Here is a 26,829-nt window from a genome sequence, read left to right on the forward strand (position 1 = left end):
CCCCACTCCATCCTTCTCTCAAACATTTTTAGAAGAACTAGAAACAAAACAGACTTCACGCTTTTTTAGATTTTGTAAAAGACTTCCTTTATTATAAATAAAGCTGCATGAGAAGTTCTATACAAATCCAACAGTGTCCTGCTATAAAAGCAGCGGTTTGAGTACAGCATTGTCACTCAAGGAAGACCTTAGTTTGGAGAGTTTTGGTGTTATTGCCCATCTCAGCTGCATTGCCAAGATTGGTCTTCATACTACAGTTTTGCTTCTGAGCTAACATATTACACACACACCCCCAATCCTAAAAAAAAAGACAATAAATAAAGCTTTTTACTATGTAGGATCCTATGAGAACTAACCCCTCAATGACCGGCAGCTAAGCTGGTATAGATGGGTAAAGTCTCATTTCTTCGCCACAGAGAAAACATTGCAAAGGCTTTGCATTAAAATCATCTGGTGAACAGGCACCAAATCCTGCTGCTTGAATACTGGATAAAGTTTTGGATCTCTTTGCTGAAATATATCTTTATGCCCATGTAAGACCTGTATACAGAGCAACCCGGAGAGAGAGAGAAGCCATATTCTATGGTTGAACTCCAACAGCTCCCCTTAGAAGACACTCAGCTCCCTACAACAATAATAACCTCAGACCAAGACATTTTCTAAAAGCAAATGGCTCCTGAGGCTATGTTGTAGATCAGTGGCTGCTATCAAGCCACCACTAATTCCATTGCTGTGACAGAGCCTATAATAAAATATTAAAACCACAAGTTGAGGGTGGAGGGAGTGGTTGGAAACCAGCAGAAGGCAAGAGGAGTTCATCTGTTAAATTCAGCCAGTTAGCAAATAGCAAGAAAAGCAGAGACACAAGGAAGACATCCGGGACAGGCAGTTTACTCTTCCTGAGGATCTCTCACGGAGATACAGGCACTACTAAAGAGATGGTGTGTGTTTGTTACTCACGTGTCATACGCTGTTTGGTTTTAAAAGAACGTTATTCACTTTAAACCACAAAACCCCACTTTCACCCCCACCCTTTAAAGCTGCTTCCTATGAATGCCCAGCCAGCCTTCAGTCACGGCAGAACTAAATACGGGCGGAACTAAAAAGTCCGAGGCCATTTTTATTGGCTGACAGCTGATAGAGCTGAACTGTCTTGTAAACCTATTTTATGAAATGTGAGTGTGGCCTCTTATTGATGGGGCTAGTACTTACTTGGTGGGCAAAGATTTAATACAGGAGAGACACGGTAGTCCAAGGAATGATGTGCTTCACATCACGGCTTTCTTGTACCACTGCAGAGGCCTGATCCAGAGAAATGCTGTAGGGACTAATGTCCTCTGGTGGGACACATATATGCCTCTGGTATATATACTGGTATATGGCGTACAAAGATCTCTGCCCTGAGGTTCACTGGAGCACAGCTTATAATCCCAGAGCACTTTTTCCCCCAGACAGGTATGAGTATGTGAGGGCACAGACTTCGTGCACAGAACAGACCTCTGAAAAGCTGCTCAGGGCAAAATAAGCATATGACATGTAGGAAAATTAAGCCAAGCAATTTGCTTTCAGGAGAATCAAATCCATAAATTCCTTGGTTCAGCTCCAGCTTGGGGTCAGCTAAACCCCATGGGAACACTTCGGGGTCAGTTCGGGCTTAAGAGAGAACAGGCACACAAGTACAGAAAATGAAGAACAAAAGATTCAGTCCACTTATGGGTTTAGGTTCCCTTTGAGTCTGAGCAGCAGTGCTTGGAGCTGTGTAAAGGCGAGTTTAGGCATGTTTACAAGCCCGTAGGACTGGCGTTACAAAGCTTTGTTCTGACATTTTAACAGGGGAGTTACCTTCTTCTGTTCAACAGCCTTTTCTTCTCATCCTCCCCCTGCTCAACCTTACATAAAAGTTATTTTTCAACCCTGAATGTCATTTCCTGAGAGACCTGGGTCACAAATTTGTTTCTGTTCTTTGGACAATCTAAATTTAGACTCCTGACAGGAAATGGCAGAGAATTTTTTATTTCTTTCTGGTTGGGCTGGGAACACAGTTAGAAGCAACACTGACCACAACTGCTTCAGCGTGACCTGCCTGCCTGCAGCCCACGCAGAGCTGGATCTGCTACCGGCGCTGTGCAGTGAAGCTGGGCAGGTAAATCCAGCAAATTGTTGGGTTTGCAAACAACTTACACAGCTTCCAATGTAGCCTCCAGGGTCCAGTATTCACCCACCCTCCCTGTACCTCTGCTTGTCACTACCTGCTTGTCATGTCCCCTGAGATCGCTCCTGCCCTCGCTTTCTACTGGGGAAGGCTTGCTTGGTTGTGTTAATGAAAGCCAGGGGCTTACAGAACTCGTTAGCGTTAGCAATTAGTCCTGGCCTGTTGCTCTGCCAGCCCTGGCAGTCTCCCAGGTGCTCATCGCCAAGGGCGCTGAAGCAAGCACTGATGATCCACGACTTTTCTACTGGTATTACCCACCAGCCCCTTCTCTCCCGTTTTGCTTCCTACCCTTTACTTTCTGCTGAGAAATATTACTTACCCACCCCACAGCTGCGATGATGAAAGCCAAGGGGAGCAGCAATTTGAGCAAAGAGATCCCTGTCCCCACCAGTGCCTTCTTATAAACCACATGTGGAAACAGGAGTTACAGCTTTCTCTGCCTTTGTGCATGAAACGTCCCTCACTGGTGGAGGGACTGACAACAGCAGACATGAAGGAGGTGGTGAAATGATTTTTACCAGGAAAAAGGAGGAGAGGACATGTCTATGGAGTTTTCTTATGAACAGGCTGGATAATAAGCCTCGTGCTGTATGCTGTCCCTAGTAGCGATACAGCATTAAATCTTCTCTCTGATGCATGTGATAGTGAGGATTGATAAAAAGGGACCTGTGGAGTCATGGTAATATCATCCCTGATGGTGGATCTCACCACCCAGAACAACTACCCTCTTGTAAACAGGATTCAGAGAAGCCCTGGGGTAAAACATTGCAGGAAATCCTAGAGTAAGAAAATGGTAGGAAAGGCCCCTTGGCACTGGAGGCCCGGCCTCCGGGACCAGTGCGGAAGCAGATCTGCACCGAGGCCCTGGCTTGGATCCTGCACAAAGCACACCAAGGAAGGTGAGGAGCTACTGAGCCCTCTCCTCCAGCAAAGCCACCTCGCCGGGGCTGGGTGTCCTGCTGGCGTGGCACCAAATGCTGCATCCTGAGGGAGTTCAGACATCTCTGCTGGGTTTTTTAGCACATGCCTCGAGATTCTCCCCCGGCTTCAAAGCTGCATTGCACTCCCAAATCACCAAATTATGGTCTGCTAGCAGCAGCTCCTCAGAGCCTCATCAGAGCAGCAATCTTTAAAAGAATTGAGGAGAGCCTATATGGAGGCAAAGGGGTAGCTTTTGCCTGGATATCTGGGAGCAGAAGGAATGTGACACAGACCACAAGGCAGCTGCAGAGACAGGGCTGCCACGCTCTGCTACACGTGCACCTCTTTCATCCCCTCGTCCTAACTCAGAGCTTTCCTGCTGGCCTTGGCCTCATTAAAACCATGCTGGGAGTGTCACACTCTCATTTGGAGGGTGATTGTTCCCTCCTGCTACCAGACTGCTGGGATTAGCTTCATTACAGCATCATTTTGGAGAACTGCTTCTTTTATAAAAGCAAAACCCGTAGCAGTCCTTTCTCTCTTGGCTGTTCTCAGCCTTGCTGCCCGGAGGTAAGGAAAACACAGAAATAAACCAAAATGCCAGAACCCAATAATGGTGTTTTTCTCCTTTATCCAAGGCAAAAAGGTTCCTGTCCATTTATCCATGGAAAAAGGCCAGGAATATAACCCACTAGCCATATTACCATGAAAAAACAGAAGACTCGAATGAAATAGTCTGAAGACACACACCCTGCTGCCTGCTCTGCTCCATCCTCCCCAGGGAGAAGAAAGGTGCAGGGGTGTTTTTGAAGGACAGGACAAACCATTTAAACTAGTGCTGCGAGTTCTATCAAGAAGGTTTGGTTTTTTTTATAACTACAGTTACCTTTAAATTAAAGAGCTGTGGTTGATTTAAGGATCTCCATCTGGTTGGGATCTTGTGCATGACCCTCATCCCCACATCAGCACCGAGTCTTATGTTGCACTTCCCATCGGTGGGTCGCAGAGCTCCTGCTGTCTGCAAGCAGACAGGCTCCTGCGATCCCAAGATCCTGCCTCTGATTCCTCCACCCTTATCTCCCCCTTTCAAAGGAAATGAAGTATTTGGCCACCACCACCATTTGCATTGCAGGCATCTGAATAAATTAGTCATATTTTTTTTGCTCACCACCACTGTAACGTGACTGAGGCACAATAGAAAAATATTCTCTTAGCTGCATAAAACACAGAATACCAGTGGAGCAGAAACTTACTTTTATACCACATTTTCCAGTTTCTCCCTGTCCTCCCCCCACCCCCTCTCCCCTACTGCAGAAACCATGGCCCAGGACGGGTTCAGCTGCAGACGAGAAGCTGTACTGGCAAAGTCAGTTGTCTCGAGGAGGCTTCGGAAAGCTGCCCTCTGGACTTGTGCTTGGAGGAACGAGTGTTTTCCTGCTGGCTTTGGTTAAAAGGATTCCTTATGGATCCCATTGGTCTGTGCAAGCGGAATGTGCACTGTGTACTCATTTATCAGTGCAGTCATGTTCCTGAGCATCTCATGAAACGTGTCTACTGTCTTCCTGTAAACGTCCCTGTGTAACACAAAGGGACGGAAAAGGTTGAGAGGCTCAGCCCTCTGGAATATGATGGGGAAGCCCAGCTCTGCTGGTACCTTCCCATTGCCTATGAAGAAGTGGTAGAGCTTCTTCTCATGCAAACATTTCTCCAGGAATTTCAGCATGTCCTGTAGACGGGCCTCCAACTTCTCCGGGGCCCAGTCCTGACTGGGACGTGCCTGCAGGAGATGCAGCATCACTGTCTTCAGGTGGTAGTTGGTGAGCCCGCTTGGACCTGTGAGGCTGCACTGCTTCCCATGGAGGAAGGAGAGGATCTGAAGGCAGCTGACATGGCAGGCATTGGCAGGCAGTGTTTTGGAGACCAGCTGGATGAACCTCCTCTCATACACTGCAAAGGTGAGAAACCAGTGAGTGCTGGAGGGGAGGTCTGCTGCCAGGCTGCTCCGAGGGAAATGAGAGATGAAGTAAACATCGGAGTTCTCATACTGCACCACAGGGGTGAGGTTGAAGGCAATCGATTTCCCTGACCTAAATTTTATCTTCAGGGCTCCTGGGGAGTCCAGGAGGCTGAAGGAGAGGTCGAATTCATACTTGTGGGAGATTCTGTTCCAGGCCTTGGTGACTGCAATCTGGAACCACTTCATGACTTGGTTGGCATCCAGATATTGAGTATTTTTGAAGCACAGGAGGTCTTCCATCTCACTGCTGGGCCTGGTAGTATTGGCTTGGCTATGAAGGAGGCACAGCATATCTTCCCCTAGTTTAGTCTTGTCACAGATGCAACCTGTCACATCCTCACCGGCTCTGCATACCTTGATAGTGCCATAACCTTGTTCAGCTGAGGGAAAAGAGTCACCAGAGCACCAGGTCTGGGACCGAAAACAGTATGGCTCTGGAGGGGCAAAAGGCACTATTAGATCACAGACAAAAGGTTTACGCACTCTCCAGTTCTCATACATGCTCCCCACACCCATGCAGTCCTCCACTTCCATGTCAGCATCCCGGTTACAAACACTCCTCAAGGCTTCCAGCAGGTCATCTGCAAAGCCTTCCACCATCTCCCGCATCCTGGCCATGTCTCCGGTGGTACCCAGGATGCGCTTCTCGTAGAAGCTGGCCAAGGTGGCCTTGTCAGGGAAGGCCACACCTTTAAATGCTCTCCCCAGGACAGCCATGTCATCCTCTTCTCCTCCTGTGTCCTGCCAAATCCCTTCCTGGAAATCCTGCCTCCAGAGCTCAATCAGCAGGAAGATGACCATGGAAAGGGCAGTCCACATATCCCATCGGACCTTTTCCTCTTTGCTTTCCTTCACTACCTCTGCAGACTTTTCCAGAGCCTTCTGTATGGCTTCCTGCTCTGCAATTTCCTGCTCCAAGCGCAACTGCTCCAGCCGAAGGGTCTCCTCCCGCTCCTTCATCTTCTGGATGATTTCTTCCGTGTTCTCAGGGACAGTGCCATTCTCTCTAGGGAAAATGAGCGGGTGGTTGACAATGGCTGCAAGCACCACTAGGCACACCCGGAAAATTCCCACAGGCATGGCAGTTCCTTCCCTGGAAGAGAAAGAAAGGCAGAATGACCCACAATTCAGAGTATACTCCCTCAAGAAGAAAAATGAAAGGAAGTGCCCACTTGAATAAAAGCTTTGGCATCCCTTCTAGCCCTGAAAAGAGTCTAGAAGCTCCTAAGTGCATGCCTGTTTCTGCAAGTTACCAATCAAGTTTCCCAAAGAGACTTTATCAGCAGATGGTGAGGATGAAAGGGTCCTCTTACCAAACTAACTTTGAAGAAAAGAACTGCGAAGGCACTTGCTACCATCAACCCACTGCGATGCTGTTGGGGCACTGTGGGAAGGCACATCCTTCCTCCCTCCTTTCAAGTTCCCCTGAACTGAAAGGGAAACAAGCAGACAGGACATCCCCGGGTGTACAAAAGCAGGACTGGAGATGAGCACTGCTCTCCCTCGACATAAGGCTAATGTGGCAGACGTGACAATGGCATAGGTGGGGCCGTCCTGGCCACCTTCCATGTTAAGCATGTCTGGGGACCCACACAGCCTGCTTGGTTCAGAGCAGTCTTCACTGCCGGTGCTGGTTATGTGCACCTGGGTGGGAACAAGCCAGCACGATTTTGTGCTTCTAAGCAGGCATTACAGACAAAGCTCTTCCTGCCTTTCAGCACCATCAGGATCAGGCTGCGGCAAATCCTCCCAGCCCCCAGGATGCCTCATGACTGCGGTCCCCAGAAAAAGGGCAGAGATAGAAAGGTTGCTAAGCCAGAAGGGGTTTCCATTAGCTCATTGGTTTTAAAAGCATCAGGTTGTTTATTTTTGTTTACTTCACTATTAGTCTGTGGAAGACATCAGTAAACACCATGGCTTTGATCTAGGCCATCTCCCCCAAACACCCCCTTAACAGCTGTGCTTGTAGCCAGCTTGCTCCTATTTGAAGTGACCTCAGCGTGGCTGTGAGGTCTTGGTGGCATGACGCTTGCCACAGGCAGCCCTGTGCCAGCAACAGTCCCACAGGTCACCCCTTGCACAGGCCCTTGGCATGACGGAGACCGCTATGGTGTTTTGGAGTTGATTTGTATGATTACTGGCTCTGCTGCTTGGACATCACACTTAATAAAGCTTTCCATGCCATGGGGCTCATGATGAAAGAATTTAATTCCCAGCTTTCCAGGACACAGTCCCATTGTTGGGGCATCCACCTGGCCTTGACGAGGCCTCCCAAAGGTCTGGGCCAGAGGGTGCTCAAGGCTAAAGCCTGGGCTGTTTCCTCCCAGGTGGCATTTCTGTTTCTGCAGGGCTGGCAGAGCTGAGGATCCCAAGCGACTGCTCAGGGCAGGACAATCTGAGGTTGTCACCAACTGCTGAGATGTGGCAGGCTCACCAGTCCCTCTTTTTAGCAACATCACCCCTCAGTCCTAGCACAGGGAGATCAGAAGGACAAGACGCACAAGCAGGGGCATCTCTTCTTCCAGCTGGAACATTTTAACACAGTCCCTTTAATGCCTCAAAGTGTGTTTGAGAGAGAAGAGTTTCTGTTACAGAAATAAAGTCTATCCATAAAATATCTAATCAATAGTAATAGTAATTTAATTCCTAACAAACCAATGCATCCTGCTGTGGGAATGAGGCTGTTTCACAGAGAGCCAAGAGATGGTATGGCACCGTGTCTGCATTGGGAGCTGAGAGCTGTAATTTTCTCCCCCTGCAATAGCTCCTTCCTGGCCTGAACCCAGCATGTGTTGGTGCCACAGCAATCCTGCTGTCCCAGCCTCTCGGCAAGAAGGAGAACAACTCTGGCAATCTCATTTATGCCTCCACAGGGCATGCAATTAAGGTAGATCCATCCCAGTGGGCCTTGTTATCATTACTGCACAATAAACTGCTGCCTTTCGGTTGCAGGAACTTAGATTTCCTCGATGTGAGCACTTACTGTACATGGGAACTGTATCCTTCGGCATGCAATTATCTTTGCTTACAAGAGGGCTGGGACTGGAATAACAAGGGAAGGGAACAGGATTGAGATGCATTGTCCAAGCAGCAAGAAAATTCACACGGTGCTCAGGATAACACTAAGTGCCCCTCCCTGTGTAACATTTACTAACTATCCTTTTTTTAGATCCATGTACATGCATAGATGAATACCCTAATGCAGACATTGCTCTGGAGATGGTTTGCGGGCCTTTCCTGTCCTTTTTACATTTACATTAACTCTTTAATTCATCAGGCAATGAATTAAAAGCTGAATTAATGCCCAAAGCTGGGTGTTCCAGTTATTCTGGGAGCTCCATGCCTGGCCACATTTAAAAAATAAACTGGGGTCGCCCTGCATTGCAAACGGCTTTATCAGTTTGCCGGGGCAGGGCAGGAAGCGCTGGCGAGTTCCTTTCCTCAGTGCTATGCTCTTGCAGACCACGTGTGCTTTCCAAGATTAAAAATAACATGGCCAAGGGCCAGGTGGCTCCTTTTGCAGTCTTGACCAGGATGATGTTGCTGTTCTGCCCTGATGGACCACTTTCCCTGCAGATTAAATGTTTTACTGTCACCAGATTACTTCTTAGATGCGTAAGGCTGAAAGAAGTCATCTTCCTTAGAATCTTCTTGTACCCTTCAAGACTCTCTCGTGCCCAGCTGCCCATGGGCACACCACTTCCAGAGGTTACGTGCCCCAAAGCTCAGCTAGCAGAAGGTGTTAGGCCAAACATCCCCAAGTCCATCGCTGGCCAGCTCAGCTGAATTCATTCTGTGTGATCTTGCAGGAGTAGGTTAGGAGGCACGCACACAACCTCTTTCCTCAGCAAACTCTACAGGCATCAACCTCTGGAAGACAGTCAGCATGAAAACTGGAAGCGACAACATCTTCAGGTCACATAAATTTGCAAGAGGCATGCCTGTTTTCAGCCGGAACAGAGGAAGTTCTCCTGGTCAAAACTGCCCTTTTGCTTCTGTAGCTATTCACACCAGAAAATGAAGCCAAACATTAACCCCAGTTAAGGCTTAACATTATTAATGCTCAGTGACCAAGGTCAGTGGAGCCTGGCCTTGACAGCAGCAAGGGTGGTACGGGCAGAGCATTCCCACATCTCATCAGGCACAGCTTTCCTGGCTAATACGGAAAGACTAAATAATACAGGTGAAACCAGTAGCACTGCCTGCTAGGGTGGTCCAGCCTTCCCCGTAACAAAGGCCGCTCTTTTCCCTTGCTTTTAACTTCAGCCCAAGCAATTTAAGTCTGATAAAAATATTTATGCCTGCTCTTGCTGAGACAGCTTTTGTGTGGGGAAGAGTCCAAATGTTTCCAAGCTGTAGGCTAAGAAAGAGAAACATCATTGTTTCATCTATGCATCCAATTTAGCAACATTTCAAGCATGAGAAGAAAAAAAATAAAATATTCAGTAGGTTTTTAAACAGCAAGTTCCCAAAGTGATCTTCAACCTTTTCCAAATTTCTAGCCCTGACAGTTTTTTCCCATTCAAAACACAGACAACATCCAGTCTGGGTAAGAGGCTTACATCTGACTACCTTCAGCACACCCTCTTGCTGCAGTCTCAGGGCTTTAAAGACCCCCTTGAGGGAGGGCACTGTGGTCCTCACCACAGTGCGCATTATGTGCTCCCGTGGGCACAAAGTGGTGAAAGGAGCAGCGAGGCCAAGGAAAGCTGCTCAGGGGAAGGGAGTAGGGCCAGGAGCAAGCAGGTACATGGAGCCCCACTGTCTCCATGAAAAGGTCCATCTCGGCTCACCACCCAGCACATGATGCTGATTGATTGTTCAAACCCGCCTCTGGCACCAGAATTAGTTTCCTTCTGGGCTTTTCTGTGGCACTCACTGCTTCAGTGACTGGGTGCTTCGCTGATTTTAAGGTTAACAACCACCCTCAACAATCCTGGGAAGTGAGGGGGCAGGCACCGTCCCACTCTCCAGCTGGGGAGCAAAGGCTCAGAGAGGTAAAAGCAGCTGAGTGCTCTGCTGCCCAATTAGAAATAACCATCAGCCACATCCTGCAGCACTTGGTACGTTCAAAGGCTTCACTGAGAGCACCTGCAGCCCTTCACCCTCGGGTCCTAGGCAAGTTAGGCCTCATCCTTTCAAGCCTGAAGCAGCCTCCCTGGGTGGAGGATCCCAATCAGCCCCACAGCAGGTCCCAGATGATGCAGGGAGCCCCAAGAAGGGAAGGGGAAAGATGACACTGCTATCATGCAGTTGAGGTTGGTGCCATGAAGCCACATGCAGGAGGCCATCTCTCACACTGGCTGATCTGAAAGCCCTTCACTGCACGACTGAGCTATGTTTGGTTCATCTGCTTGCCTGGAGCATGGTTACAGGTAACGTGTTGCAAGGAAAGGGAAGCAGCGCATGAAGCTCACAGAAGCATAAAGCTTTCACGCAGCCAGGCAGTGGTTTGCCTTAGGTCAAGCAATGGCTGGAGAGGGGCCAGGAGGCCCTTGAGAGCTGGCCAAAATTCTCTAGCATTCATGTCATAAAAAACGTAGGGGTGAGTATGCCCCAAGAGGCTTGCCCCAAAACTGACACTGGAAAAGACTCTCTTCTTTTGCCACGTGGGCAGTGCCAGCCATGCCAAAGGCTGGGGAGGAAATGAGCTAGAACTCCAAAAACAGTCCCTTAGGTGAGACCTGACCTGCCAACCACGCTCAGCCCCTTGGCACTGGAGCAAAGGCAGAGTTGCAGCTCCTCACCAGCACAAATGCAGGCCCCTAAGATGAAAATCTGGTGCTGAGCTCTGCAAATCAGCACTTGCTGTGCCTGCATCTCTGCAACAACTGTCTCTGTGTCACCTGCGCTACCCGGGTCCCTGCACAAGTGGCCTCAAAGGAAAATCACCTGCAGACACTATTGCAAGACAATATGAAAATAGCCATCATGCTGTTCCCTGACTGTAGTCAGCCCTGAAGATGACAAGTGCCTGCAGTGCACGCTAGAACAAGGAGATTTGTTTAGTGGTGATTTATGTGGCATGGGGACAGAGCTCGGCTCTACCTTCAGCTTTTGCCTTGAACATCTCCTCCTCACCTGGGAGCATCACAGAGCTCGTCTGTGTTTGTGTGGCTGCCTTGGGACAGCCACTGCTCTGTGGCAGGGTGTGCTCTCCCCCTTCCCATCAGCCACCCTGCCATAGGGGATTTCCCTGCATGAGCAGCCAAGTCCTTCATTGAGACGATGATGCTCAAAGCCATAACAATGTCCCAACCCTTCCAGCTAAAATACGCTCAATTTCTCATGTCCCCAAGCCTTCCTCACACCCTTTTCCACAGCAGCTTCAGACCCTTTTGCCCCCTGCTCAGTCTGGCAAAGGAAAAAAAAAGATTTAAACGGCAGCTTGCAACTTGCTTCTGTAGGCTGCTCATGTGCTCTGAGCCCAGATAACCCTCCATCTTCTCTGAAGACATGGGAGAATATTTACCTTTCATTAACGGTCCCTTTCTTTCCTCAAGAGCTCCTCAAATGGCTGTATTTTTTCCACCTTTTTATTCCCTTAAATTTTGAATCACGGGAAGCAAAACATACTCTGGCTGCTGTTCAGCAATAAACCAGATAGGAGCGAGCTGAAGCTTTGGTTCTTAAATTAGAAAATCCCAAGCAAGCCACTGAATGTGGTTCAGTAATGCACTGGAATACGCCAAGACGTCATTTACGACACACTCGATTGCTTCCTGCGACTTGGCTGACACAAAAGGCAGTGAATAAGTAGCTGCCACATTGTGTTTCGCTTTGGTAGGCTGCAAGAAAAGAGGCAATTTGAAGAGATGATAGTTACTACAGCTGGTTGGGAGCTTTCTTCATTGAAAGCTGCCAAGTTTTTGAAACCAGAATTTTCACGAGAAGAAATACGACTTCTGAGACTTTTTTTGGGAAGGTCCTTGAGGTCTGGAAAGGACTCTGCTTCTTGTTTTGACTGGAGAGATTAATAGCCCAGAACAGCCACTAACCTGCACTGGGGACTTCCTTGCTGAAAAGATGTGAAGCTCAAGCCCAGGGGTTTCAGGCCTAGCCCAGGTGTACTCCCTGACGGCTGGGCTTCTGGGAGCCCCATGATTCCTCCTCTTGCTGTAACAGAAATCAAATTGCCTTTTGGCTTTTGAGAGTATCATCCGAAAATGCTTCTGCTGCATTTATGAAGACAAAGCCAAGACAAAAATGTTGCTGAAAGCCCTCTGTGATGCCCTGTGTCCTTCTCCAATCTACAAATGCCATTGCTACCTGTAGAGGCCCAGACTACAAGAAACCACCTCAAACACCCGCTGAAGAGTGTCAACAGAAGAAGGGCAAACACGTTGTGGTCGGAGAGGAGCGGCCTGGCCCGGCCCCCATGGGCAGCGCGGTCCCGGCGGCGCTCCAGGGGCAACAGATGCCTCAGCAAGGCAGTGCTTTTCTGGGCCGGCTTCCTTACCTTGCGAGGCCATGAGTCCTCACTGGGTAACTGTCACCCAGGACTCCGGACAGGCCACCCCCCTAACCCCAGACAGCTTCCAGAACGCTGACACTTAATTTACGTAAAGAGTGAGAAGGCAGCCTGGGGGAGGAGACTGCTCGTCTATATAAACCCAGAGGAGGGACCGCCCCACAGCACCCCCAGGATCTGTACCCCCATTTCGTCGGCTGGACCAGTGCTGGACTGGTGATATCTTTCTCTTTCTCCTTTTCTCTGTTCTCTCTCCAACTACCTGATTTTTCCAAACGGAGGCTTAATGACGTGGAGGCTTAATAACATGGAAGCTTAATGATGCAAGGCTCACATTCGTAAGTTTGCTTCTACTTCAGCAAGGTTAGCTTGGTTAATAAATGTTAATTGTTGTTTGGACTCCTCTGGTGTCGGTTCACCTTAATTCTGACATTAGAAATCTGCGAACCTGAGTCGCCCCAACCTTGAGATGCGACACTACCTCTGCAGGTATTCAGAGATGCCCGATTGCAGCAGAGAGAAATAAAGTTTCCTCTTACTTGGAAACACAAGTTCTGAATTGTAAGAAACAAACACATTGAAAGAGAAATGGGAATTGTAGAGATCATGTCAGTATTATTGTTCCTGACAAAAGCTTGGAAGGATGCGCTTTAATTAGTCAACCATACACCACTGACGCTGCTGCTTTTTCCACCATCTCCCCATCAACACTTACAGAGCAATGGCTCAGGACAAATACTGAGAGCAGTTTTCCTTCCAGCTGCTACATGTAAATAGACACATGCTGGACGGATGTTCACAGAAAAAGATGAAGGTACCACTAGAGAGGGAATACCCCAGTGAAGATACCCGACTAGTCTCTGCTGTTAGCTGCTGGCACTTTGTACTCTTTTGTAGTGAAAAGAATGTGAAAATCTTCAGGTTTTCATTTTATATGCACATATTTAAAAACAGAGCATACATCCGTGCCCTTATAGTATGATCACTACTTTGGGATGAAAGAAGCTTCTGTTGAAGGCTCTCCTCCAAACAGTGATCTAAGCTTCAATCTCCCTCCTGGCCCCGGGGTTGCTGCCCTCATCACTTGGCTGCTTTCAGGTCAGTGCTCTGCTCTCTGTGTTTGAGTTGGGCTTCCGCAGGACTTGAGGAATTGGTTTTGGCAGGACTTCACTCAAACCTGCCTTGTTTTTGAGACCATTTTTACTGAAGAAGCATGTTCTGGGGTGGGCAGGGGAGAAGTCCCTTTTTGGTGAGGAATTTCAGACCAGAAGTGAGTGAGGTTTCCTCCCAGGTCAGCACCACATTTGTTTGGGGCCTGTGGTTTATCCAGCACCCCGTGCGATGGAGGCTGCCAACTAAGCCAGCTCCTAGCAGGCATCATGCCGAAGTATTGCATCTCAAACCGAGAGTTTCCATGTTCACCTGAGTCAGGTGGGGCTGGTAAGGCACCAGGCCCTTGCGGGGGTTGCAGAACCCATGTACTGAAACACACCCCAGGGTGACTAAGGGTTTATTGCACCAGTCTACCCTTCCCACCCCGCTGCACGTGCCTCAGCACATCTGACCCTGCCTAGCTTTCACCTGGCACAGGCAGCAAGAGCCCAGAGGCTCCAATGAGGATCCTCGGCTGGTTTCTACCCTCCAGGATGAAGACCCCGCTGCTGTGGTGAGAACATGTCCCCAGCCCCATACAGAGCCACAAAGAAACGCCCCCGCTGCTGTGGTGAGAACATGTCCCCAGACCCATAGAGAGCCATGAAGACACGCCCCCGCCTTCCCTCTGCACCATCAGCTGTGACAGCACCCAGCACAGTCCACCCAGAGATCATGCAGCACGGGGCAGCCAGGAGAGGCTCCTCCTCTCCTGTCTCTTAAGCACAGAGTCAGCTGCAGCACACACAGCCCAGCCAGGAAAATTAGGAGCCATAACAATGCAATACAGAGCCTGAGCGGTACCAACTTGAACTGTTCTTTCAACCCCTATGAATTAAGCTTGCATGCAGCACGTTGGTGTGATGAGCTACTGACTGGGACAGAACAGTGCCAGCCACAGCAGCTATATCTCATGTTCTGACTTGCCTTTTTGAGCATTAAATTAGTGCTACAGACAAAGTACTGAATTCCAGTTGCCAGCACAGTTGCTTCAGTTGTTTCAGCATAGACTGGTGGGATCAAGCTCTGTCTTTGGCTCTCCACCAAAGCCACCAGTGGAAAGGACCAAATGCACGAACACATGAGGTGCACAGGCCTTCATGTTGAGACTGGTACCACAACCATGTTTAAAACCAGCACAAGCCAAAAAAGACAGGTATGGCACTACAAAAGACAGGTATGGCAGAGCAACTGCCTTCCAAAACATGCCTGGAAGCCCCACCCCACATTAGCTGCTTGGCCACAGGACAGCAGCTGGACAAGGCCACTTGCTTGATAACTATTGTTTTGCCGTTTGATTGAGAACATGTTAGCCTTTCGTAACATCCGTGGACATCCTGTCCCGGGCCTGCTGCAGTGCCAACGGAGTCAGTCGCGCAGCCCGAGTCGGACATCCTGCCCAACAGGTCTGCTGTGGAGTTTCGGAAGCAATATTTTCCTCCCGGGGTCACCAGATCAGGTATTTCCAAGGAAATGCTGATGCTCATCCTGTGTACAGGACTAGGTAGCCCACCCTTCCCACAGACAGGCGGAATCAGGGTGGATAAGCATGTGAGCGGCACTGACGTTGCTCTGGAGGCAGAGGCTACTGTGCGGCCCCAGGTCCAAGCGAGAAGTGATTTTGCCAGTGTCTCTTGAAGCAGAGCAGTGCTTGACTTGCTCTGGAAGAACAGGGAGTCTCTCTCATGTCTTCCCATCATTCACCACCTTTGCCGTCAGGAAGCTTTTTCTCATGCCTCATTAACTCTCCCTTGCAGCAGCTTAACACGTAACTTTCCAGTAACCACTGTGGGTAAAAGTAGGACAGATTGCTTTTTTTCTTGCAGTAGCACTCAAGATGTTCAGAGGTCCTCTCCTCCTGCCTCAGCTTTCTCTGCACACAGATGTATTTGTAAGATGTTGACATAAAATTCCATGGCCCTCCTTCCACCAAAGCCTACACAGTACAGTTTTCTTTCTGGCTTAAAAGGAATTATTTGCCTTCAAGGACTCTTTTCCAAACCCAAAGAGATGTGGTACCTGTTACATTTTCAATTTCATCAGCAAGTGTGGGAATTTATCTGGATATTTTGATGTCACTATTTCTCAGTGCATGCAGGTACCACACCACTAACCAGAACGTGATTCTGGCCCTCTCGTCTTACCCCAGACACCGGCAGCCACCGTCAAAGACAGCTGTAATAACTACTCAATAAACGTAGAACCACATCATGCTTTACTCACTATAAGGCTGGACCCAAGGGGGGGTACCCATGGTGACCAGGAGAAAAAGCTAACAGCGTGAGAAGTGTGTTACTCAGCATCCTGCCCATTGCCTGAATGTGTCTTTTTGTTTTTTGACTGTGCAAGCCAGCTCAGCTTTTGTCAGCAAGCAGCACGTGGGCAGTCTGTGTGGTGCCTCGAGTTCCCCCTGCTATGGCCGAGAAGGGTTTTTACAAATTGGATCATAGCGCTGGCTGCGAGGGAGGCAGGAGGGGAAAGGTAGGAAGCATGCATGTGGCTCCCACCCACGTACTGAGCTGTTGTGGTAGGAACCCGGCCAGGAACAGCTTGGCTTTTTAAGCCAAATAAATTTTGTCTGTTAATTGTAAGGAAAACAATTGGAGTAGACTGAACTTTTGTGAGGTTTTTGTTTGGGGTGGTTTTTTTTTTTTTTTTTTAGGAGGAGAAAAGACACACACCAAGATTTTAAAAAAGAAGGTTGGCTTACCAACCTTGCCAGCTCCCTCCCCCTCAAGCCCAACATGATGGGAGCCTGGGCAATAGCTGGTTGTTCCCTTGCACAATCTTTCATCAGCACAGATGGACACAAACCCCCTGCTGCTTTACGAAAAGCCTGGTAGTGTCAACCACAATGTATGGAGCACTGTCACCGCACAGATGCTCTCTGGCCTCCACCTGGTGCTCACGCTGGGACCCAGCCTGGCTGTCACCCTCTCAGCGACATGACCTCCCCTTGCACGTGCAGGCAGCCATGCCATGGCTCATTTATCCGGTCTGGCAGTCACCTCAGGGAAAGGTAGTGAGAACACAAAAAGATCATAGATCATAGAATTGTCTAGGTTGGAAGGGACCTTTCAGATCATTGAGTCCAAACATCAAAGATGTTTGTTTAAATCTGCCCTGCTTTTCCCCACTTAACTCTCAACAAGGTGGAGGAAAAATCACACCAGTGTTGTTAAATCAGGCAGTGGTTACTCTGTCTCTCCTCATCCTAAGGTAAGCATATGCCCTACGTCGCTACACATCCAACTTAACTGTATGTCGTACATCCACTGAAACAAACGCTTCGGTATTAAAAGCGTTGGTGTAAACATTATTACAAAGTTGATTTCCCAGCAGGGATACACCAGTCCAGCACATCTAGGAAGAGCATATGTGGATATTGGCACAGCTCAGATGTGACTTGCAGAACGATTATGTTTTACATGTGAAACTATGAAGTCCCATTTCAGACATGGGAACTTATATATTACAGATCTTAGAAAGCACAGACACTTCCACACTGAGATGCTGAGCAAAAACACAGCGAAAAGACATTGTCATTACAGGCTGGGAATTTGGTTGGTCTGAAATCTACTCCATCACAGTCTTGACTCAGTGACAAAGTCACACTCTTATGTCAGCAGACCTGCAGGCCCAAGTATCTGCTTAAACAGGACTAAAAAACATTGGATGGGATTGGAGTTTTGTGTGATATTGGACTATTGTTTTGCTAACTAGTTACAGCTGTTTGTATTCAAACAGTTGGGGAGGAATAGTATTTAAAAGCTGGCTATTGTAGCAAAAACGTCACCACAGAAAGGAAAAGCAATGCTTTATTCCATTGCCTGAAATCCCAGCTTTTTTACAAAACACAATATAGTTCCTTAAATAAAGTAATAAGAAAAACCCCACCCCAAACAGACTGTGAAAGCTCCTGCAGGGGTGGGCAGAGGGTGTGGGCAGAGAAAGAGCACTTTTACTGCAATGCCCCATTTCCTTGCATCTCAGTAGGATGACTCCCTGATCTAAGCAGAGGCACTCCGCATTGCACGCCAGCGTCTGCAGGAAGAATCAGGCCCCCTTGCTTCATTAACTGATGGCTCTAGAAACGAACAGAAGAAACACCACAAATGCTTTGGGAAGCAGTAAGCCCAGTCTTGGCTCGCTAGTCATAAACCTAAAACCTGCCAAGAGACACGCATGCACGCAAATATGTTGGCTGCAGAGCACTGCTGGCTAACCCTGCTTTTCAAAATGAGTTTGAATAAATAAAAATCAGAAAAAACCAAAGCCATAGAAGAAAACAAATTGCCCCACTTCCATACAATATTTCCATGAAGCTTATCCTTTCAGTACCTGTGGCCACCAACTCAGCCATTTTCACCCAAGGGAGTGACTCAGAGACCAGCCTATTGCCACAGGCACCCATAGTTAACAATTTTCTTGTGCTCTTTGCTCAATCCCCCCTGCTTACCAACAAAAGAAACATCTTTAGGCTCATCCTTTCCCTGAAGAGTTTGTAAACTGAATGCTGGGAAGAAAAACTCTGAGAAGACTCAATGGGGTAAGAGTGATGTAACATGCGCTGCTGTAACAAAAGTACCAAACACACATATTAAGGCTGTGAAGCCACGTGGTTTTCATTTGGGATGTGTGGGGTGAACACATACGCTTGCTTCCTTTATAGCATAAGCACAACAAAGGAAGCCTTTGTTTGAAAGCCAAGGGACGGCCTCTCCGCACACTTAAAGGCTAAGTTACAACGTAATGGGAACTGTGAGTCATAGCTGTGGGGCCCCTGCTCATAGACACAAAAATCCCCTCTGCTGCAGCAGGCAAGGAGCTTAGCTTAGCAAGGAGCAAACACAGCTTCCAGCCCCGCATGGGAGACTGAAAGTGTCCAGGACTAGCAGCAAATACAAGGCTGAGCTGAGAGCGCGTGTTGTGGATGACTTACAACAAAAACACGTCCCTTTCAGATGACATTTCTTCCTGTAACTCTTTCAGAGCTTGAGATCATAACCCTGCGCTCGTTCCAAGAGCATGAAGCAGCTATGGCTCAACAGGGAGGTGGGATGGACATCAGCCAAGCATCTTCAAACTGTCTTTTCACTTTGGCTGCAGAAGAGAGTGGCCATGATACTTAGACCGAGCACAGCCAGCCTGCTAGGTAGGACCGCAGTAGACCTCTATGTCCTTAAGTTACCTAGTGTACCAGATAATTTATGTCACTGTATGTTACAGTAGGGGAGAGTCAGCTGATGGATTCCAGCTACCCAAAATACAGATATCCATCTCATCCTTGCCCCTACTGGGGGCCTGGGAGAAAAAGATAAGAGTCATCTTCAATTATCATGAATGGGTTGCAACGTGTAGTGCAGAAGTGGCTGTGCTGCAGAAAATGCAAGTGTTTTCTCTCACATTTTCAACAGTCCCAAGGTTCATGGTTGCTAAACCTCCAGAGGCCTTTAGAAATCAAACACCCATCTGAAACCAGCGTCAGTCAGGTACCTGAACATCCAGGAGGAAATAGCTTAGGATCTAAGCATCCTGGGTGCAGATACCCAAAAAAGCACAAGGCCCTCTGGGAAGTACTATGCTGTGAACATCAAGTGTCACAGTTTAGGCTTGAGAACGCCTCCTTGGCTCCATCTCTGGTATGTATTAACATTCTACAAGAGTTTAAATAATAGGGGAAAAAAGAGGTCTGAAAAAGCAATACAGTCTCCCCACTCTGCCTACACACATATGGCCTACACTGCACCTGGATGGTTTCTAGCAAGTCTTTGTCTGTTTTGTTTTGAAAGGCTTCCAGCAAATCTCCATCTCTGCCTCTCAAGGCAGTCTAGACTACTGCTTAACTACTTCTACCTGTAGGAAGGTCTCCTTACGACTGCATGTGCTTTCTCCAAAGTAAGCTGTAAGCCCTGCTGGGATTCTGGCACATACAGGCAGTATCTTGTCTTAGGGAGCTACTTCTCTCCCTATGGGCAGCGTGGGAACCGTTTCCTCCCACTCCTCATCAGGTGCTCCCTGAGCATCACCAAATCCTCTGCAATTTGGAAGAACTGAAAGCAACGCACTCTGAAGCTAATTTTCATTGTTTTCATTTCAGTTTGGCCACAAATTCCCTTTTCAATTGACAGTGCCCACCATCCCTTGAGGGAACCCACAAAAAGATGCAGTTGGTTACACAGGTGGCTCAGCTGACACCTTAGAGCTAATGTCACTTTTCTGTTCAGGCACAAGAACCTTCTCTACGTGCTCTTCCCCCTGGTTTCGAAAGTGAAGGAACAGTGCGTTTTCCTTTGCCAGGCAACTGAAATAACCATATGAATCAGAGACTGTGCCTAACAGGGCTTAAATTCTGCAACAGCTGGCCTCAATGGTCCTCATCCTTGCCAACACCATGCTTGGTTTTTCCAAGCCACATGCATGGCAGTGGGGTGTGTTAGATGTTTTCCCTGTAAATGCTGAAAAAGCATCTCTGCCTCGAGGCAAATATCATGGATATAAATAACGTGCTAGATCAGCCAGAAAAACCTGCCTCTGGAAGAGGGATAATAATGAAAGACAGTGGGGGGAAAGGAAAAGAGAAGGAGCTTCATTTACACACAGGAGGATGGCAATGGGCCAGCTCTCACAGCTTTGATCGGGGCTGGCTGGAGAAGCATGCCAGGGAACGCTGTGAGCTTCGCTTCGCTGGAGCAGAGCAGCCGTTTGAACTGGCTGGGATGGGAAGAAGGGGACAGACACCACGCAACACAGACGCAGATCCAGAATAAATAAGAAAAAGGAATAAAATCATGTGGAGTACATGAAGTAACAGGTACTCAAAGCTGTAGCAGGCCATTGTGGCAGCCAGGACGGCTGCTCTGGCGGCTCCCTCTGCCATCAGCTTCAGTTCTTCCCTTCCCACCACTGCTACCCGCAGGGCCTCCTGTCACACACTCGCGGAGTGGCACTGCCAGACGCCTGGGTTTCACCCGACTGTTCTGCTTTCAGCGGGTTTTTCAGGGGTTTTCGTACAAATATGAAAACTCTGCATGTTGCTGGCTTGTAAAAGCCACTATTTTCCTTCAATCCAGCTGCCTCTGCTGTCACCCCTGATCATCAGGAGGTTGTCCAGGCACTTCAAGGCCTTGGCTCTCCCTTCAAGCCTTGGCTCTCCCTCCAGGCCTTGGCCTCCCTCCCTTGGAAGAGGGGGACCCAGTGCTTTCCCGACCTGGGTAAGGTACCTCTGGCAAGTTCTCCTGCATAGCAGCAAAGGCAGCGGTAGCTGCTGTCTGTAAAGTTTGGACCTCTTCTTTCCTTTCTGCCACCACCCTAGACCCCAACTGTCCCAAGCGTCAGATAAAAGCGATTTTATACTGAATGCCAAAAGAGAGAGGCTAAACTGAAGCCATTTCCAAATGAAACCTTCACAATGTTGCTACTTTTGCCTTGCAAGTGCTGTCTGACCCTCGCTGCTGGGAACGTTTACTAAAATATGAGCCACACCACTTTCCTTACAGCATTTCTGCTGGAAGGCTCAAAATTTCCTAGTAAGAGCCCATCAAGAAGCTTTTTCAAATCACATCAGATCTGGAAGGAAGAATGACCCCCCGAGCACTTACCTGATACACGACTTTGCAGGTGCTCATTAAATTTCACATTATTACTATCACCACGATGCAGAGACGACTATATTCAGTCACCCACCGCTGAAGCACAGCCAGGAAGTCTGCAAAACACAAAGAAAACGAATGAGGAAGTTCAGGCAGAAGATAGGTTCATAATGCAGTTAACTAAATTAGGGATTGATTAAGAAAGAGATTAACTCACCCCCTTACCTAACAAAATGATCATAAAAGCTCAAGAGGCTAGAAATAATCAGCTTTGAAGTGATCAGGGATGAGTTAAAACGCTGCTTCTCCTGTGGGAAAGCGTGCAAATCCCACAGCAGATCCGTCAGCGTTGCAGACGTACCGGCAAGCGAGGACCTCCCTCCTCTGACTCCATCCTCACCCACCAGCCTTCTGCTTTTAAAATGGATTAGGGTCAAATTAGCAGCTGTGTAAGGCCAAGGGCTGGGACAGTTTTGTCTGGGATTGGTTTGTCTCAGAAAAGGCATCTAGCTTCTGTAAGCAGCTTGCGAGGTAGAAATACTTGCTTGGGGAGCTGGGTTTAGTGAGCTAATGTGAGAAACAGAAAATGCAGGAGAAGAGGCAGGAAATAAGTCTAAGAGCACAGAGGAAGATGTGAAACACAGAACCACAAAAGATAAACTACCATATTTTAGGAGAGAGAAGTTAAGAAATTTTAGATGAAACAGGAAACAAAGCAAAGTCCTTCAACCAGAAGGAGGAGAGGATGGGCCTGACAAGCTGGTTGCAGGCAGACAAGGGAGACCTTACCCAGCTGTGCACAAGTGGGCTGGGGAACAGGAATCCACCACCCTCGTTACCAGCCGTGATCACCACTTCAAACCCTCCAACTGTCTTGATCTAAAGCCTGATGAAATCAGGAAGAGCGTGGGCTGAGCTGGGCTTTGGAGCTGGGTCCTTTACAGGCTGGGGATTAGGTTGATTCACTCCTCGCTCTCCTGAACCCCTTCGCTTTGGCAGCTGCTGGGGAGGGGATGGCTCAACCCTCCCTCCTCCCACGTACCTGCTCTGACCAGACCATGTGTACAGTTTCACTTCTCCGCTTCCGTCTTCAACTGTGAGGCCAAATTGGGCAAAGGGGTTCTGCTCCAACCTCCCAGCGCTTCACAGCCTGCAGGGCTGCCTGCGCCTCTGCTCAATTAGCACCACCACACTACCAGCAGCAGCACAGACTGCCAAGCACAGGAGCAATACATCCCAATCCCAAAAGGGCTGGATCTGCACTGTAATATCCCAGTGGATGTTTGTTAACCCTCAGGGCTTGCAATGCCTGGCCTCGTGGTGGCTCAGGGCCAGTTAGGTACAGCCAGTTAGGTTTCCTCCTTCTGCTTGGAGGAAAGGAGCTATGAAGTGCTGTGCAGGAACTGCTGCTATGGGACTTACATGCTCTCGCGTGTTAAAATAATTTATAAATCTCAAAAGAGAGAGTTTAAGTCAGGGTCTCCCTCTGCTATATGTGTATAAATGTTGGGGAGACCTTGACTGAACCTTAGGGGATGGTCTAAGGTCACTACAAGAAAGCCCCTCTGAGCAGTGGGTGCGTCTGTGCTGCATCCTCCCACAAACCTCCTCTTGCTCTCTCAGAGGCAATCCGAGCAACACAGCATAATGTTTCTTGTGGGTCAGTCCTAGAAAAGAACCTCTTCTCCATGCCAGAAATCAAACCTGCCCCTGCTCCAGTGAAGCTCAGAGGGTAGTCTGGCCTTCAGGTCATGGCAGTAAAACCTGTTTGTTTGTTTGAACCACCGGTCAAGGTTGGCTCAGCCAAGTTCACACGGCCCATGTGTGCGCGGAAATCAAAACAAACTAAAAAGCCAGCCCTATAGTAGCTGCACCCCTGGGCCAGCTCTCTGTCCCTCGAGCTGCTTGAAGCTTGGCTACCTGCCTCACTTTCTGTTGCCCATGCTGAGCGGTGAATGGCCAGAAGGTTTTGCTTACATAGCTGAGCCCACATCCCTCCAAAACCTGGAATTCATGGTTGGGCACACGATGATGCCACCCAGCGCACACCCTGGCCACACTCCCTCCCTCCAGCCTGAAAACCAGAGTGTCTACCTCTCTCCACCGCCCAGCAATTACAAGTGCTGATGGAAACTATGCCGCTTGGCAGCAAACCTGCTTTTTCACCAATGTAAATGGATTGTAATAACACTTGGGAGAGAAAGATCTGGCCCACCCAACAGCCCATTTTAAAGGGCACCCAAGGGAACAAGCCAGGAGCTTTTTTCCCAGCTCCCTTCTCCATTGCACCCTTGCTATGGATTGCAATTGCAATTCTGTGGAGCAGAGTGTGCAGGACAGGACAGCACAGGACAGCAAAGAGATTTGTGCAGACTGTTCATGGAGTTCATACATTTTATCAGTGCTTCCCAGAACAACAGCTTCTTAGTGTTCACCTTGTTGACAGAGGCTGAATTTTAGGTTAAATTTTGTCAGTTGTTTTAGAGGGGATGCAGATGTGGCAGGAGAGAGCGATACAACTAGAAAAATAAACCACCCCTTTTGCTGTGTACACATTGCACTCAGGGAAAAGATTTAAGCTATCAGAAATAAAAAATAATAAAAAAAACTATGCCACAATACAATCCACTAAGTGTTTTTCCTGATATTGCACTATCTGCATTAATTTATTTGCAGGCAAGCTCCAAGATATTGAAACAACAGTCAGCAGGTAGGCAGTTGCAAAAGCCAGCCTAAAATTGTCCTTACGAAAACCATAGTTTTTGCTATAAAAAACAAACTCATACATCAGTTAGAGCAGCTCATGGAACACCACCGTTATGTTTCCGTGGGTCACATTCCCTCCCCCTGCTACTCACTGCCACGTAAGGAGGATCACAAGTACTGGCATCCCTCTGAAATCATCACACACGGAAGCCCTTATTGCCATGGAGAGAACCAACAAAAAACACAAGGGGAGCAGGACATGCAGCTTTGGTGGTTGTAGCGGTCAGATGGCCTGAAACAATCACTCAGGAAAAGCAAAGTCCCCCAGACCCTGGCCAGGGCTATTTAGTCTGACTTGTAGGGTGGGGAAGAAAAAAAAGACTGTTCTTAATATATTGTAATGCTCCAAGCAACAGAAAGAGGAAGACAGTTAGGTGGGGAGGGGCCACCGCCTGAGCTCTGGATAAACAGGTACAACGTCTTTGGTGTGCACGGGTCGCTTCTCCCTTGCAGATGCCACTGGTGCAAACATAGATCATTGTGTTCTGTACACCCAAGTCATGCACAAAACCAAGTGTCATCTACCAGCTGGGAGCCAGGCAGCACTCAGGGCTGATCCCATACTGACATTGGCTCTCTAACCTTTGGCAAATCAGTTCACCTCTCTCCACATCTGTGGCAATCACACTTAATATGTGCATTTCCCACGTGGGAGCAGCGTGAAGCATCTACTGTGCTGAAAACAAGGTTGAAAAGAAGGCTTTAAGTTTCCATTCCCAATTTCTGTACTCTGCTTTTCCTCAAGGACTGAAGGAATCATTTTCATGTATATTATGGAAAACTGGGACCAGTGGGTTTTAAAAGCAGATGTCTATGAAGGTAGACAGAATCACTTTAGTCAGAGCTGCAGAAGAGCACTATCATCATCACCAAACTCAAAAACATCACAAAACAAACCACGTTACATTACAGCTGCTCTCCTGTCCAACTGCTGCTTGCCTGGCAGCTCACACCAAACACGCCTGAAGGAGATGCGCTGGGTATGGTTTAGGCCTATAGGACTCATTAAAAACATGTTAATAGTAGCATTTGCTTAGAGACACTGCTGGTGCTCATCTTGCCTGACCACATAACAGACAGCAATAGCAACATGTCCTGTTTTCCTGAAGGATTTTAATACGGCATTTCCCCAGAGAACTGCTTCAGTGTGAGATTGCTCCCTTCGCTCCAAGTTGAAATGCAAAGGCCACTAAGGCTGTGGTTCTGTGTGTCAGTTTTACAGCCCATAACTTCCAGTATCCCAGTCCTGACTCACTCTGATTTGAGCTACAAATACTTACTGGCCATCTTCAAAAAGATGTCCACACAAACAGCAGCTCTACTAAAAACTTCTCTCCTTCTCTCTGTACTCATTAGACAGATATACTGTATCTCAGAAGAAAGGCAAAAAAGTTTTATAACAAGCTAAGCCCAAGCCACGCAATACTGAACACGCAGCAAAGCTCAATGATGCATTTTGGACTGTACACGCCTGTGACCACCACTGGCCTGAGGACCCCATGTGCCGTCGGCACCAGCAAAACAAGGTGGCTGCAGGGTCTCTATTCAGCATGGCTCGATCCCGCAGAGGTTCCCCGTGTGCTCCATTGAAGGGGGCCGCAGCCAGTCCTCCCCCAGGTCACGGGGCGCCTGAAAGCAGCTGCCTTCTGCTCCCTGCCTTTGGCTCCTGCCCGAGCTGCCGGGAGAGACAAGCTGAAAGATCTGTGGAAACTTTGGCGGGCACAGTAACCTGCCTCAAGGGCCTCATCCGGCCCGATGCCCCAGCAGCCACCGAGACGAGCCGCTTACGCTCGGAGAAAGCACAAAATGCTAAAGTTACTCCGTAAAGGGATAACCGGGGAAAGTCCCACCAGCGCGACCTGTTGCGGGCGGACGCCGGCACCCGCCGCTGCCAGTCCCGCGGCTCTGCTCTGCCAGCCCGCCGCGGCCAACGCGGGCGAAGCCCTTCCCGCGGCGGCAGCGCCGGGAAGCGGGACAAATCCCTCCCCACCCCGTGTGCTCAGAGGTCCCCGCAGCCCCGGACGAGACTTACCGGTGCGGGGTTCGGCCGGGGCCGCCACTCCCGGCGGGAGGTCCGAGACCGGCGGGTGTCGGGGCGGCGGCGGCCGCTCCCCGGCGGCTCCGCTCGGCGAGGTGCAGGCGAGTCCGCCCGGAGCGGGTTTCCTTTTCTCTTTGGTTGTTGTTTTTTTTTTTTCCTTTCTCTCCTCCTTCAAACCACCCCCGCCAGCCCTAGGAGCCGAGCCATCCTCCGGCGGGCTGCAGTTTGCTGTCTGAGCTCCCTCCCGGCTCCCCCATTAGCTTCCCAGATGGTTTTGTACTGAGGGCACGGGGGACGGAGAGGAAATGCGCTCATTTTGCTTTCTCGGATGTATTCGGACCTCCTGGTGGTCGTGCCTGAGAGTCAGGAAAGCAGCTGAAACACGTAACCTTTCTTGTGGTTCTTATCAGAGTGAAGGAGCAGATCCCAGGGACGCTGAACCATTTTCTTGTTCAGAGCTGGCACAAGTAGAAACTTGTGAATCTGCCCGACATCCTTTGGAGGCACAGAAGTGGCACTAGTTTCCTTGTAGGGCTGAGGGGGCTGAGGCAGAGCAGGATTAACTTAACCAATGATAAAGGCCACTGTAAGGGATTTGAAAAGTGTTTTCCAGCACTGCCCTCATTCTACAGTTAAAGGGCATCTTCTTACAGATCCGGC

General features: G+C 48.8%; 1 protein-coding gene across 1 annotated transcript; it reads right to left on the reverse strand.

The window, feature by feature from the left end:
* Nucleotides 1-73: 73 nt before the first annotated feature.
* On the reverse strand, nucleotides 74-26,541 carry ITPRIP (inositol 1,4,5-trisphosphate receptor interacting protein). The gene is made up of 3 exons (XM_074592282.1): nucleotides 26,164-26,541; nucleotides 21,375-21,481; nucleotides 74-6,243 (listed from the first exon to the last, which is right to left on the reverse strand). Exon 3 carries the CDS (start codon nucleotides 6,228-6,230, stop codon nucleotides 4,581-4,583), a length of 1,650 nt encoding a protein of 549 aa, XP_074448383.1. The 5' UTR covers nucleotides 6,231-6,243; nucleotides 21,375-21,481; nucleotides 26,164-26,541; the 3' UTR covers nucleotides 74-4,580.
* Nucleotides 26,542-26,829: the final 288 nt, after the last annotated feature.

The sequence above is a fragment of the Larus michahellis genome, chromosome 6, assembly GCF_964199755.1.
Source record: "Larus michahellis chromosome 6, bLarMic1.1, whole genome shotgun sequence".
Lineage (NCBI taxonomy): Eukaryota > Metazoa > Chordata > Aves > Charadriiformes > Laridae > Larus > Larus michahellis.